Here is a 14,481-nt window from a genome sequence, read left to right on the forward strand (position 1 = left end):
GACCACGAGAAACAGGTGGCTCATCTCGCCACGCGCTCCCAGGGCCTCGACGCAGGCACTGAGCGCTCTGTTTAAATTGGCCCTCGGCCAACCAGCCCTGCCCGCTGTGAACCCAGACTTGATGGGGACAGGCCCCCTCCAACATCACTCCCTTCCATCTGATCGGCTTGTATACCTTGTTAGCACACACCTGATGTTGTCTCAAGTCACTTGTGCGAGCTCATCCCTATTTTCTTGGTTCTTTCGATAAAGTCATATTTAAAAAAAAAAGAAAAAAAAGAATTCATAATAAAAAAAAATTTAAACTAATAAAAGCAAAAAAACACAATAAAAATAGTAAAATGAAATTTCAATTAAAAATTATAAATAAAAATAAATAGAAAATAATCAAAGCAAAAAACTCACGACGTTTCGATCGCAACGCAATTAATTTTATTTCACTATTTTTACTGTGGGTTTTTTGTTTTCATTATTTTCAATTTATTATTTGTATTTAATTTTTATTATTAAAAAAAATTGTATTAAGGAATTATTTTTTTCCATTTACGTGACTTTACCGAAAAAAACAAGAATATGAATTCCTGCAGTCACGAAAGTTTTAAGTCAAAGCTCATCCCTAATTGGTCAAATCTTTTCAGAAAACTCCTCTACCTCTTACACTATGAGACCTCCTTTACCAGTGGCAAAATATATTAATATGTTTTTACCCTTTCAACTGATACAAAAACTGACACCTTTATACAAGGCATCATGTTTGCAATAACCACAACACAAGCAGTCAAAATGCAAACAAAAAGAAACAACTCTGATGATGATAATGATATGCACTGTCCTTGAAGTTGATTGGTCCACACCCGAGAAAGCTTTTCTTAGAGCCTAGTCTCCATTGTTGTTGGACCAGGTACGCCTTTTGGCGTCATCTGGTTCAACAACAATGGAGACTAGGCTCTAAGAAAAGCTTTCTCGGGTGTGGACCAATCTCCATTGTTGTTGGACCAGGTACGCCTTTTGGCGTCATCTGGTCCAATAACAATGGAGACTAGGCTCTAAGAAAAGTTTTCTCGGGTGTGGACCAATCAACTTCAAGGACAGTGCATATCATTATCATCATCAGAGTTGTTTCTTTTTGTTTGCATTTTGACTGCTTGTGTTGTGGTTATTGCAAACATGATGCCTTGTATAAAGGTGTAAGTTTTTGTACCAGTTGAAAGGGTAAAAACCTATTACTACTCCTCTACCTCTCTCGAGGCTCTTTGAGTTAGATACCCAACCCCGGTTGACCCCTCACCCCTCTCACTTTGCGGGCCCCAGTTTGTGTCATACATGGCACTCGTGGTCCATCACACGAGCATGCAAAAACTATTGAAGTTGGCAAACACAGTTTGATCATGGAAATTTTTACTTCTAAAACAATAAAAAAAATCTTCTTGTGTTATAGTGCCATGTCAAACTTATGGATTTTATTTAGGTTAATCTTCGTTTGGTGATGTTGTAGAGCAGTAACTGTAATTTGACATTGAGGTGGTTGAACCAGAACATTGCATGTATCACTGTCATGTCTCCTTTGTATATGCGAATCGGGCATTGAGTCGCGTTATGTTTTATGGTCTGTTCTGGGTGACCACAGTCACACACCGGAGAATTTTTTATTTTACATTCATCAAATATCCTCATCTGCCATGGTTTGAGCAGTGGAGGCTTCGTAAAAGATCAAAGCAAAATATTTGCACCGGGTCTTTCATGATGTTTGTAACTTCTTGTGATTTTCATTTCACTTTCCAAGGATAATGTTAAGTGCCTTATCATTAATAACAATTTTGATATATTTGAGCAAAGCAATATGCAAAGAGTTATTATTGATATATACATGTACAGCAGCGCTTCTGTCAATTCAGATTGATGCTGTATTTATATTTAACTTAATTACCTTTAAAAAAATAGATTTTATATTGAGATTATGATTTGCTAGCTATTTTTTTTTTCGCGTATCTGTTGTTTATTATTGATTTATTTCACTGTTATTTGTTGGGTATGTCGGAGATGCGGTCGTGTTTTTGTTCATGAAACCCCATTTAAGAGTTTCTTGGCTCACAGGGTAATTGAAAATAAATTGAACTGAAATGTAATAAAAGCTAGCTCAAGGGGAGTGACTACAATGTTGCTTGCTATGTATCAGGATAACACGCAATGGTGGAGGCATACAAAAGCCATGAGACGGCTAGGACGTGAACAGCTTGGCAGGCCCAAATGTAGGGACAAAGGTATCGAGAGTAAATTGACAGGAAATGGAAGGGAAAAGAAGGCAAAAGACATTGCACGAGATAGCCGTGCCATACTGAGTACCCTGACCACCTATAACCCAACAAGGAGCAAATGACAGAAGAGAGTTAAAGAAGGCACATCCACAAGCAGTGGCCATATTGTATATACAGTGATTTTAGCCACAGATCATGTCAGGTCACTCCAGCCATGAATTGGACAAATATAAAGAAGAAACGGAGCAGAACAATCCTGATCCAAAATAACATGAGTGTAAAGCATGGTAGTAGAAACATTACGAATTGTTATATGCTCAAGATAATATTTTAAGCTAAAAATATCATTTAATTTTGTTTCAAATAATTAAAATCTGGAGGAACAAAATGTCCAAAGCATGCACTTTAAATACAATTTTATTTAAAGTGGTACAATCTGTTCTTGCGTACATATAATGAACATTGCTTAATGAAGCTTTGAAGGGCTAATAAGCACATACCAGAGAGGAAGGAAACAGAGACGGCTCTACCATCATTTTACTCAGAGCCATAATTAGACTCCCAAAATGATTAAACCCCTAAGCACATAAACAGTAACGGACATTGAAGAGTTTACCTCATAAAGTATCTCTTTACTCCCCTAAGTTTACAGCAGTAATAACAGTGCTGCAATAGCACACTCCTACCGACACACAACAAGTACAATCTATGGATACAAAGCAACATTTCCACTTAATAAGATGTAGATCCATAGCTTCAAAACGGCATATCGTTCACGATGACACCGTAGAGAAGTCCGTGCCACTTAAAAAACAAGTGCCGACTGCGCTAGACAAGAACAGACCAGTTTAAAAATAAATGTAACTGCAGGATTAATAATGACTGCAGGCACGGGCCCTCGCAAACCTCTTCCCTCCCCACATGCCTCCGGGAAAGATCAGCGATGCCACCGTCTCCCCAAAAGGCTGTGATGTCGCAAAGCCCCACGACATCTCTCATTAAGCGTGCCCTGAGGATCTGGGTGCGCTTTACTGCTTCTCGACCAAACTATGGGTTTCGCCTTTCTTGACTGGTAAACCCACACGTACATCTGTGTTTTATACAAACATACATAGTTTTGTTATCGTGCGTCTTGAGTTTTTGGCCTGGTGGATTTTTTGGGGGATTCTTTTCTTAGCCGCTGCTCACAAGCCATCACATAAAATATCCATTGTTTGTTTTTGTTTTCTCATTAACAAAAGCCTCCAATTCAAATCGGACAGCTGTAGATGCACATCCCACGTGCATATGTATCGACAAGATGAAAGTTTCGTTTTTTTTTATTGTGTCTTCTCATAGGGGATGATGGCGATCCCCTGCACTCCACACGTATCCAGAAGACGAGCGAGAAGAGAACCGCTTACCTGGGTGACATCACATGGACACTGGCAGTGTTGCCCCTATCATGAACAATGTTGCGTGTTTTGTCCCTCACACATAATTGCTCCGGTATTTCAAGATCTGTGGAAGGGCACTGACAAAGACGTGAGTGTGTTGTCAAGCTCAGAATCCACTTTGCTGCAACACAGACATTTCATCCATAGCCACAATGTCATTATGACAGAGAAGATTATTTGTATTTCCTCCCGCTGAAGATATGTCACTGCTGTATTCCTTAACTGCTGTGTGTGTGTATACAGGGTGGCCCAAAAGTCAGGACACAGGATAATTTAATTTATTTTGACACTGGTATTAAACAGAGGAGGACCCAAAGAACATTCAAACTCCGAATATACAAGCGTTAGGGTCGAGATTGAACCCTCGACCTCCTGTATACCAGGCGAGGCAGTTAACATCTCGCCACCGAGAGATGCTAATAACCCTGTGTGTCCTGAATTTTGGGTCACCCTGTATACGTTTCCTCAACAGTGTATATATCTTGCACCTCAATATGCTTTGTGAACAGAACGCTGCCTGTGATAGGCTTTTGGTCTCAAGAAAAAGTTGGGTGCTTCTTCTTATAGAACCAACCACATTCAAACGGTCTACTTTTTAATCTAGTTTGTCTTTTAAAAAGTTAGTAGAAATAAAAATGTATATTATTTATGCACCCACGGTGCTGAAAACAAAATTACGTCACGAGGTCAATAAGCGCACGATACCATTCAGTTTTAGACGTGGGTGGTGGGGGGGATGTGCTGGGGGGGGTGGAAGGAGGTCAATTGGGGTCACGTGAGGTGGAGCCATTAATGGTCAAGCACAGAACTGCAAGCTCATTAACATTCATAACGAAAAAAACTCACCACATTCAACAATAACACTGCTGTGGCCTTGAAAGGAAAACATAATAAGCAACGTTTTTGGCCAATGGACCCTCTTCGTGGCACGTAAATAGAGAGGCCAGTGAGAACGAGTGGAGGATAATTAAATCATAGTTGAAAGCTGCATTTTACACCATGGGGCCTGATAAGAAATAAGTTAATATATTTCGTTGTTGCCTATTATATATGTTTTGTTCCTTTTAAGGCCACGGTGACGAATGTGTTGAGATCGTGTTGTTATTTGTGCTGTGCACCACTGCCAACGCAACAGTATTACCAAATAATTTGTCAATATTCACAAATGCTATGCATGTGCTCATGCCTGAGAGATGAACCATGTTCATGACATCACAAAGAGCTCATGTCATCACACATCCATGTTTGATTGTACTTTATTACATTCCTTACGACCATGTGGAGCACATCTCCCTGCACGGTTGGCTAAGTACGGTGCGGAAAAAAGTTCAAAATACATTAAACATACAATGCATCCAATGCCTAACGTTTAAGTAGCAACATTGAAGACTCTAGGAGCCAAAATAAATAAAAATTGGAGAAGATTATTTTGAGTGGCCGCTTAGTAAGCTGCCTCGATTTTATAACATTTTTGCTCAATCAAAAAAAAGCGAGGTCATCCACATTGTAATATCATGATTAATAAACCATAATTGATGGAGGAGTATTGTCATAGTTGCTGAGAACAGAAGGTTGTAATAGAAAAATAATGTACACCGTCTTGTTTTAAGAGCTGGGATTTTTGTCTGACAACCAAATTACCCAACCACATGATACCCGTCAATCGGCTACCTGTGAGGTCCCCATTGTAGCTGATTGGATTACCCATTGTAATTGATTGGACGACCCATTGTAACTGCCCGGAGAGTACAGCAGAGGCAAGGGAATTCAAGAAACGTCCTCCATTGTTGCAACTGCCACGCTGGGCAACTGAATTGCAAGCCAAGTGTGCGAAACGATACACCACGTATAAGATAACAGACACAAAAACGCACAGGAATGTACATTTATGTTCATTGTTATACACAGGGGCGTCTATTGGGGAGTGCGGGCTGCAGGGCCCAAGGTAAATCACTGTGTGGCCCCCCCGAAGCCATCAAACTAAACCGGAAGTGTTACAACTAACGCCGTGACGTCGAAGCGCGGGGCCCCCCAAAACACGGGGCCCGGGGCGGTCACCCCAATTCACCACCATACCACAGGAATCACTCTGGTTATACGTCATTGTCCGTCCATAAAACTGATAACTGGCATTTCATATTTGTTTTACAATGTGGTTACTGATCTTGTCCTTTGTGTCTATAATTACAGTCCAAGATTCATCCCTTATTGGTGTAAATTAAGTGTTGCAGAAAATGTTTGAAACTGCTTTAGCAAGTGATCAAAATGGATGACAGCCAAGAAGACAGGATTCTGCCAGGTTTTTTTGTATTTGCAATTCACAAAATCAAACTCGTCCTGCTTGATGACACACTGGCAATTTTTCATTGTAGGTTTGTAGAGATGAGTGAGACCAACAGTGACTACATCTCTTTCTTATATGCCCTCCCTTCAGAAGAGACTACTGCTTAATTTCCAAAAAAGTGCATAAATCAAGGATACATGTTTATACACATAGCAGTATAATAGTATTGACAGCCAAGGCACATACTAATGTATAATTTATTTCAAAACAGAGTTTATGCCATAGGAAGCAAAATTGATTGTATCGCCAGATAATGCTTTTAGCCTTGCTAATTTGATATTTAAGGATGTTAGAGGTGCTTTGTGGCGATTACACAGTGGTCAGATGTGTCATTTAGTGCAGTCACATAAACTGTGTGTCAAGTTAGGTCAGAAGTCACGTACACATACATTCAGCTTCACCGTCAGTTTCATTTGTAGCGTGGCTCTCTTGCAGTTATACATTGCTGTGTACAAGTTACCAATGACAATGATCTAAGCACCAATATATACCTTATATACAAGTTCAATGTCAGTCGTAGTCAGATTAGAGAAGAGTTTTGAATTATTATCTGCATGTGGTGAGCGCTTAAGTACAACCACTTAATTTAGTGGAGGGAGAGAATCGCAGACCCAGAGAAGATCAAAACAGTGCCAGAGGTCTCAGGATAAGGGTGGTGTGAAACGTATATATGTATGCATGTTGAACTTTTTTCGTACGTAGCCAACCGTGCTAATCAGATTTGAAATAGACAATATCTATGATGCTCTCTGGTTCTTTCGGTAAAGTCACGTAGATAGAAAAAATAACTAAAGAAAACATGGCGTTTCGGTCGCAACACAAGCGTCCGTCTTCTGGTGAGAAAATTCTCTGCTGCTGTGGCTTTAGAATTTAGCATGTCAATGAGCTTGAATTAGTAACCAGAAACCAAGACGACACCGGTGGGTGAGTGAAAATCATAGCAGTTCAAACTTAACGTGGTTCATCACGTCATTCCAATGATTGCTCAATCTAAATGAAGACGCATGCTTGTGTTGCGACCGAAACGTCGTGTTTTATTTTGTTATTTTTTTCTATCTACGTGACTTTACCGAAAGAACCAGAGAGTATGGACTCCTGCAATCACGAAAGCTTCAAATCAAGACCAATATCTACGATGATACAAACTCCACCTTTGAAAAAGGCTTTAGGTTGAGAACATTACATGTGTGAAGTCAGATGATGATGATGAAATCGGAGTTTCTCTTCGGAACAGGAGATGGGATTTGGTAGTTTCAATGTGCCGATGGATGGACATGATGTTACTGTCGATACCCAGGATGCTGCAGAAGTAAATTTAAAACAAAAAGTATGATTATTGGAAGTGGAAGCCTTCCTGTCAGCCACATGAGAGCAAATAACATACGTCTGAGACAGCTTAACATGAGAAGAGAAGTGTTGTTAACCAGAGTCAACTGCGGCAGTACAGTCAGGGCACTTACACCTCCGATCAGAATGGTTGGCTACGTAAGATGCGAAAGCAGTTCATGCATAAACACATCATAGCCAAATGCCACTGTTCCCAAATTTGGCCTCACCGTTGCCCCCAGCAGTCATCTGCCCGGAGCTCCTTCCAGGAATGAACCAGCACTACAGATGACTCCAGATTATACACCTTCTGCTAAGATCACCTACCACTGGGTATGGTCCTTGGCACTGTCAGGTGGCCGGGCTGTGGGAAATCGCTTCACTGGGGTGCCCTCACAACGGGTATGGTCACCATGGGAAGAGACACCGACTGCAGCAAGGGCAAAACAATACTGGATCAAGTTCTGGCCGGCAACCTCAACCAGTTATAAAAACCAGGGGGAGCCCCTTTACCACACCTCGAGTATGAGGTATTGGTACATTTCTTGGCAGTGTGTTAAGACACCGGTGTTAAGGGCACCTATTACACCAATGCTGTAAGCCACCTACCGTCTTGTCTATTCTGTATGGGTTAGAGATCTGAACGACCTAACGTAGAAAATCCCTGGGTTTCATCTTCCACGAAGCTCATGCTCCACCATAAATAGCATCCACTGCACAAATCATGGCAGTAGATGCGGACACCTGATGCACAAATGGACAATTACAAACTCTCCAGTGTGCCACTGTGGTCATCCAGAGCAGACCGTATAACGTATAACAACGCAATGGCCTATACACAAATAGGAAGGAGACATCACAGCGATACACTCCGCTGCTCCTGACGCGGTTATTTGGCTTGACCACCTGAATGTGAAATTGTATTTGTTGCTCTGCATCTACATAAGCCATACGGAAGAAGAATAAGAGATCTAGGCCATAGCAAAACAACTCGAGAAGAAACGTCTATCCTTTGAATAAATGCATCCGTTGACGGTGCTCACAATTTACATCCAATATGGAAGCATTGAGCAAACGTAAGTGGAGAAGTGTCGCAAGCTAAATCAGGAAGGGACTTGTGCAGGATGCCGAGGGAGGCTACCAGGACAAGGGCAGTGGAAAGGGCAGCCAGGAGATCACAGCCAAGGGGGACACCTGAGGCCAGATGGTGAGCAGTCTGGCGGTCAGATGTTAACTGTGCAAAGGTTCAGGGATTTGGCAGGAGGAAGTGACGTTAGACGTGGTGGCATGCACAGAATGTGCCACGGTGACCTCGAATGATATTGGATGTAATTGCATACCCAGCATGGCCATTACATAAACTCGGATTTGCGAAGTGGTGTTAATAAGTACTGTATATCGATTATAAAAGGCTTAGCATTAACTTTAAAATAACCAGACCGAGCAGCACTGCTCAACTGTCCTTCTGGGGATGAATCACGCGGGGGTATTGGATGTAACATCTCTGTGAATAGAATTCCATTTTTTCATTTGATAAGCACATTGCAATATTCATAATCCTATCTGGATTGAAGGCTACAATCATAGGATGTAAACATAACCCTTCAATGTATGGGACTGCTATAGTGCTGTATTCAATACAAGTGATCCGGAAATTGTCTAGTGTTTAGATACACTTTAATGTTCTTCAATGAATTGTATTACTATGCTTGAGACTCACCAAACCTCAATACTCTTTATCAGGGAGGGTCATGCCAAGTTTTTGCAGGATGTGTAATCCCAATTGAGTCATTTTGAGCATTGAGATATATTTTACTTTGCATGGTGTTTATAGCTGTGGAAATCCATGCAGAACAGGTGGAGAACATTCAAACTCCACACACAAACGCGCCAGAGTCGGGAATCGAACCCAGGCTGTTTTTGATGTGACGCACAAGGAAGGCGCCACCCTGCCGCGCAAAAAAAATAAGTTTGATCAATGACATGGAGGTCACGTGAGTGCAAGGGATTGTGAGTCTGCAAGTTTACACGAGCAAGTTAATGCAACAGAGGTTGAATGTGGGCCTCAGTGTCTTTCCTGCCCCGGAACATCTGATACACGAGGCTGGGTCTGATTTCATTCGTGAACCCGGGTGGGAGGACGAGCGAGTTGGCGGTCAGTGGTGAAAACGAAAAACACTCCCCTCCAACACATACAAAAGATATTACTGGGATTGTAATGCATCCCACATGCTCTTATTATTACTACAGGTGCGAGCCACGGCTAGTCAGGGAGAATGTGACTCGCACAAGTGGAATAATGCACTTGGTGTATATGAACGGCATTTCACACAGAAACTGGCGAATTTATTCGAGGGTGCATTTATCTTAAAAGCCCCGCAGTATGACAACGCTCTTTAACTGCATGGTAATTTACTTAAAGCTGACAACTGTATGGAAATAACACGGCATTTTGTTGTTGTTAACGTGCCATTCAGTACTTAAATATCGATTTAAAAAGTAATTTCTTCGCAACTGCTTTTGTGTTTAGTTTGTTATCATTCCCCCACACCTCCGATTAGCAAGGTTGGCTACGTACGGTGCGAAAGAAGTTCAACATAATACATAACCCCACTGCAGTATATGCAAATTAAATTCGGAGCATGGCATAATTCGCATCCCGTATCTAATCGCCACGTGCAGAGATAAGTAGCGGCAGGCCTGCTCATTCGCGAGTCGTCAAATCCTTTGGCTGGACACCGCTGGATGCGTGTGTGAAGGCGAGATGCTCATGATCCCTGCAGAGACATCGCGATTGGATGAAATGTCTCGTACGACACATTTCCGATATCCGCCACCACAGCCATTGTAGTGAGGTGTCTCGATGGGCCACCACCTGCGAGTGCTGCACGGTGCTGGAATGCCGCCACCGCACTCCCGCACCCTGGGCCACCACCACAGCGAGGAAGGGAGGTTTCTGGATGGGCCATCTATCGACCTGGGAGTGCTGCACGGTGCGTGAATGTCACCACCACTACCACCACCGCAGCAGCAGCAGGCCGTCACTTACAACCTCCACCTCCTTGCACGCGATTGTGAGATGGACCGACTGATTCGTAGATTTGCATTCCGGGGACAATGTACGCGCTTCCCAGAAGACCGTGTGGCTGATGAGATGTGTAGAACAATGCGTTATTTCCCGATTATTTATTTTGTTAATTGTATTCTCAACAGCGATGCTAAATTATGATTTCGTGTTATATTATGAGTGATCCTGTGCCGCATATGAATCGCTCTTCGGAATGCAAATTGTATAAAAAAAAATGCAAGTCATCGAGCAATTTCCAAACGAATCTCCGGTTAATTCGCACGGAAGTAAATCGCATACCGTGATGCTGAGAAGCGCGCAGAGGACGACGCAAGGCGCCGAGGTGAGGAGCGGCATCTCCCTCTCTGTCTTCTGAGCCCAGCTCGCTGCTGCTCCTCGTGGCTCGGGCGGTGGGGGGGCAGGAAGCCGGCCGGGGCTGGGCGTGGGAGCCAGGCAGCAGCAGCTGCAGGATTCCTCCCTCTCTCGGAACCACCTATCACCCGACCCGCCGCGCCTGTCCCTACCGTTTCGTTTGGCCCGTGGCGCGCACCCTGCCCACCGCGGTCCTCCGCCTGCTGCTCAATCAAGCGCGCTGCACGATGAGATGATGTGTCATCTATCGGAAGGCTTGAATGTTCCTGCCGGCCTTTCCCTAATGACGCCGCCCCCCACCACTCATCCCCCACGCAGCGGCGATGCTGCCGCTGCTGTTACTCGGCACGGTGATGCAGCAGGCGCGCTCTGCGCTCTCCCCCGAGACGCGAGCTGACTGACGTCAGCCTAAAGGATGAGCGGCTCAAGCTGCGCGCGTTCAATCGGAACGACGTTGCGCACATCAGATGAGATGCTCTATTGCACACACACACATTATTACATCGCTTTACGTGCCCACTGCTCCCCGCATCACTCTCTCTCTCTATGCACGTTGTGTGGAGCACGGGGGGGGGGGGGGCTAGCCAAACACTTCGCGTTTGCAATGCTTTGTGTGTGTGTGGTGAATCAATTATCCCTATATCGCATTGCAGACATTTTACGATACAAAGTCTCGATGGCCGTCTGCGCTGCAGGTAAATCATGCACACTGTCAAATTCACGATTGATTGATGAATAAGTGCAGTTTCAATCCTGCTCGCGGTTATGGTCGAGGCCGATGACATCACGCGTGTTGCATCGCGGTGGGCGTGCAGGTCGGGGCGTAGGCTGCGTTGTGGGCAGCAGCAACAGAGGCAGGGGAGGAAAGGGCGGTGGAGGGGAACGTCAAGACATTGTTTACCAACCGGCTCGGCCCTGAGACGTATCCTCCTGTGCAACAGAAGTAGGGGGACGTGAGAGTGCGGCTGCAAGCTGCAAGAGGCGGGAGGGGAGGAGAGGGGAGGGAGAGATCACTGGCGGACAACGGAGCCCGAGGATGCGATCGCAAAGGTGTCCATGAGAGACCGCACAAGGGAATGGCTTTCTTCTTGGCACGAGAGCCAGTTCCGCTCGCGCTCTCTCTCCGTGACAGACGAACTCGCGTGGCATAACACACATGCATCACGCGATACGCCGCAACAGGCGATTATACGGAACATTGTTTTTCAATAAGGGGTGTGCTAAATGGCCCATATGAAGCAATGGCACAACAATCTTGATTTGAAGCGTTCGTGACTGCAGGGATCTATTCTCTTTGGTTCTTTCGGTAAAGTCACGTAGGTATAAAATAAAACAAATAACATGATTTATTTTATTTTAAAACCCCCATAAATCACATGAATTATTTTGTTTTAATATAAATCACATGATTTATTTTATTTTCATTTTATACCTACGTGACTTTACCCAAAGAACCCAAGAGAATGTCACATCACAGTGTTATCTCGCAAGTTACATCAGCCCTGTGCGCGCACCTGTCCAGAACGCGATCAACCACGGCATTGGGTGATGTCAATGCTTGCTTGCGTGAAACGGAACGACCCGGGCGATCAATTGTTAGACCAGAGTGGATGGTGCAGCTAAGTTATATAATGAAACATTATCTAATGCCTTCAGCACCATCGCCATGATCTGCGTCGGATTAACCCACAGGCTAATAAAGGCCCTCAATATTGTGTGGGCCAGTGGTGCTTCGTCGCAAGGCCTTCGGGCCACTGGCGGCCACTGGTGGCCTCGTAGTGCGGCCCCTGAAAATGCACAAAGTGACCCCCCCCCTCCCTCACCATCATCATCGTGCTGTCAACCCCCCAATAGTTTCAAATGTGTGGCAGCCCTCGCACTGATGCTGTCATATCGGCTAAAGTACCCCACACCCCTCTGAAATTGACTAAACAAAACTGCTGTAGGCCCTCCTTTGGGCCCTCCATTGCATGTTGACGTAACAGTTGAGCGGCGGTAGCGCGCCCATCGGACGTTGTTTTGTCCTGGAATTACAATGACAGCATTCATGACTTTGCCCCACAGCTGAAGGTGAGAGGAAACAAAAATAATTGTTTGAAGAAATGAGTATCGCGAGTGATCTGTGTTTGATGATTTTGAGTCGAATAAATGTGGTAATTTTACATTAGGAAAATCAATGTTTGATGACAATTATTTTTCCCGATATGTATTACTGTCAATACTAAGTCCCTTGCCTTATATTAGCCCGAGGCCCCTCATAACCTTAATCCAGCCCTACTCATGATCACGCGATGCCACAATCCATCTCCTGCTCTTAAACTGTTTGTCCTCGATGTATCTCCACTGGTCATCCTCTCGAGAGCCAGCCCTCATTAATTAGGCTGCTGTTAATTACCAATCTTGCCCATCACCATCATTCTGTACCGGACCCACTTTTCGTAGCAGTCAATGTGACGTTTCATTGGTGTTTGTTCCCTGATTCCTGGGAAATGAGTCTCGCTGCAATTACAAACACACATTTCTTCAAGAAATGCTCACAAGTGATGCCATCACATCTACCCCTATATTTAAGGAACGAAACAGGATTTCTCCACAAATCTGGCTGTTGCCTGATGAAGCTAGTTGTAATTACTGGCGAAACGTCGTACTCAGATTTTAAATGTTGTGGCTTTGATCTCCAACACACCGGTGTGCTGTACTAGTGACGAATTTGCATGTTCTGTTTACGTGACAACTCTTACTAGTTGTGTGTTGGTTGGTGGCGAGTTTTTACGACACATTCATATATTTACGCGATCTAACCAAAAAACCCTCTATTATGGATGCTACGGTATTATAATCTCATATGTGCTATGTTTGACAAAAGTTTTGCTGGCTGACTGGAGGGAGGACATGCGTGCTGCTAGTGAGTCATTCATTAACATTTTGTTTCGTCGTAACATTATCACGATCAATCAGAGTCCGATAATAATCTTTCGTACGGCTGATTTAGATGCAAAGCAACAAGTACAATTTCACGTGCAGGTGGTCAAGCCCAGATAACCGCGTCAGGAGCACCAGTGGAGTGTCCCGTCGCTGTGATGTCGCCTTCGTATTTGTGGATGAGGCATTGCGTCCTTATATGCTGTACGCTTTCTGTTCTGGATGACCACAGTCGCACACTGCTGGAAAGTTTTCAATTTTCCATTCGTGCATCATCAGGTACCCGCATCTGCTAATAATATGTCCATAGTATTACCCAACCAAAATTCAGATAGCATTTTACATTAGGCCTACCATAATCTGAGTGCATACCTCTGTGATAGTTGCTGATTTGTTTTGTGTAATATTAACGTGACGGTGTATTCTCTATATACAGTCGAGGGTTTTTGTAATGTCTATTTTTTTTTATTAGGACTTTGGTGGCAGGAACGTGTACGACCGCATGCGTTTCCAATTAATACAAAAATACGCTCATGAAACAATTTCATCTTTTAATGCGCCGAACAGCATTTGCCCACCCTTGCAGAGAGAGAACGACTCAGGCGAGCGAGGAGGAACCATGGAAGGTAGCAGCAGTGAGCCAGAGACAACACGTTGTCCAAGCTCTGCGGTTCTCTATACGTTCAGATGTTATCGGCCAATTACTGAGTGTCAATACATGTGGGAGTAAACCGAAGCATCCAGAGGAACCCACACGTG

At 43.9% G+C, this 14,481-nt stretch overlaps 1 protein-coding gene across 4 annotated transcripts in view; it reads right to left on the bottom strand.

Moving 5' to 3' along the window:
* LOC144933774 (receptor-type tyrosine-protein phosphatase O-like) overlaps nt 1–11,093 on the bottom strand; it is an 83,174-nt gene extending 72,081 nt beyond the window's left edge. For all 4 annotated transcript variants that reach the window (XM_078858879.1, XM_078858878.1, XM_078858877.1 and 1 more), the window contains exon 1: nt 10,729–11,093. In XM_078858879.1, coding sequence (XP_078715005.1) covers nt 10,729–10,785 — 57 coding nt within the window. In that variant the 5' untranslated portion in view covers nt 10,786–11,093. The remainder of the gene's footprint in view (nt 1–10,728) is intronic.
* Nucleotides 11,094–14,481: the final 3,388 nt, after the last annotated feature.

This window comes from Lampetra fluviatilis, chromosome 8 (genome assembly GCF_964198595.1).
Source record: "Lampetra fluviatilis chromosome 8, kcLamFluv1.1, whole genome shotgun sequence".
NCBI lineage: Eukaryota > Metazoa > Chordata > Hyperoartia > Petromyzontiformes > Petromyzontidae > Lampetra > Lampetra fluviatilis.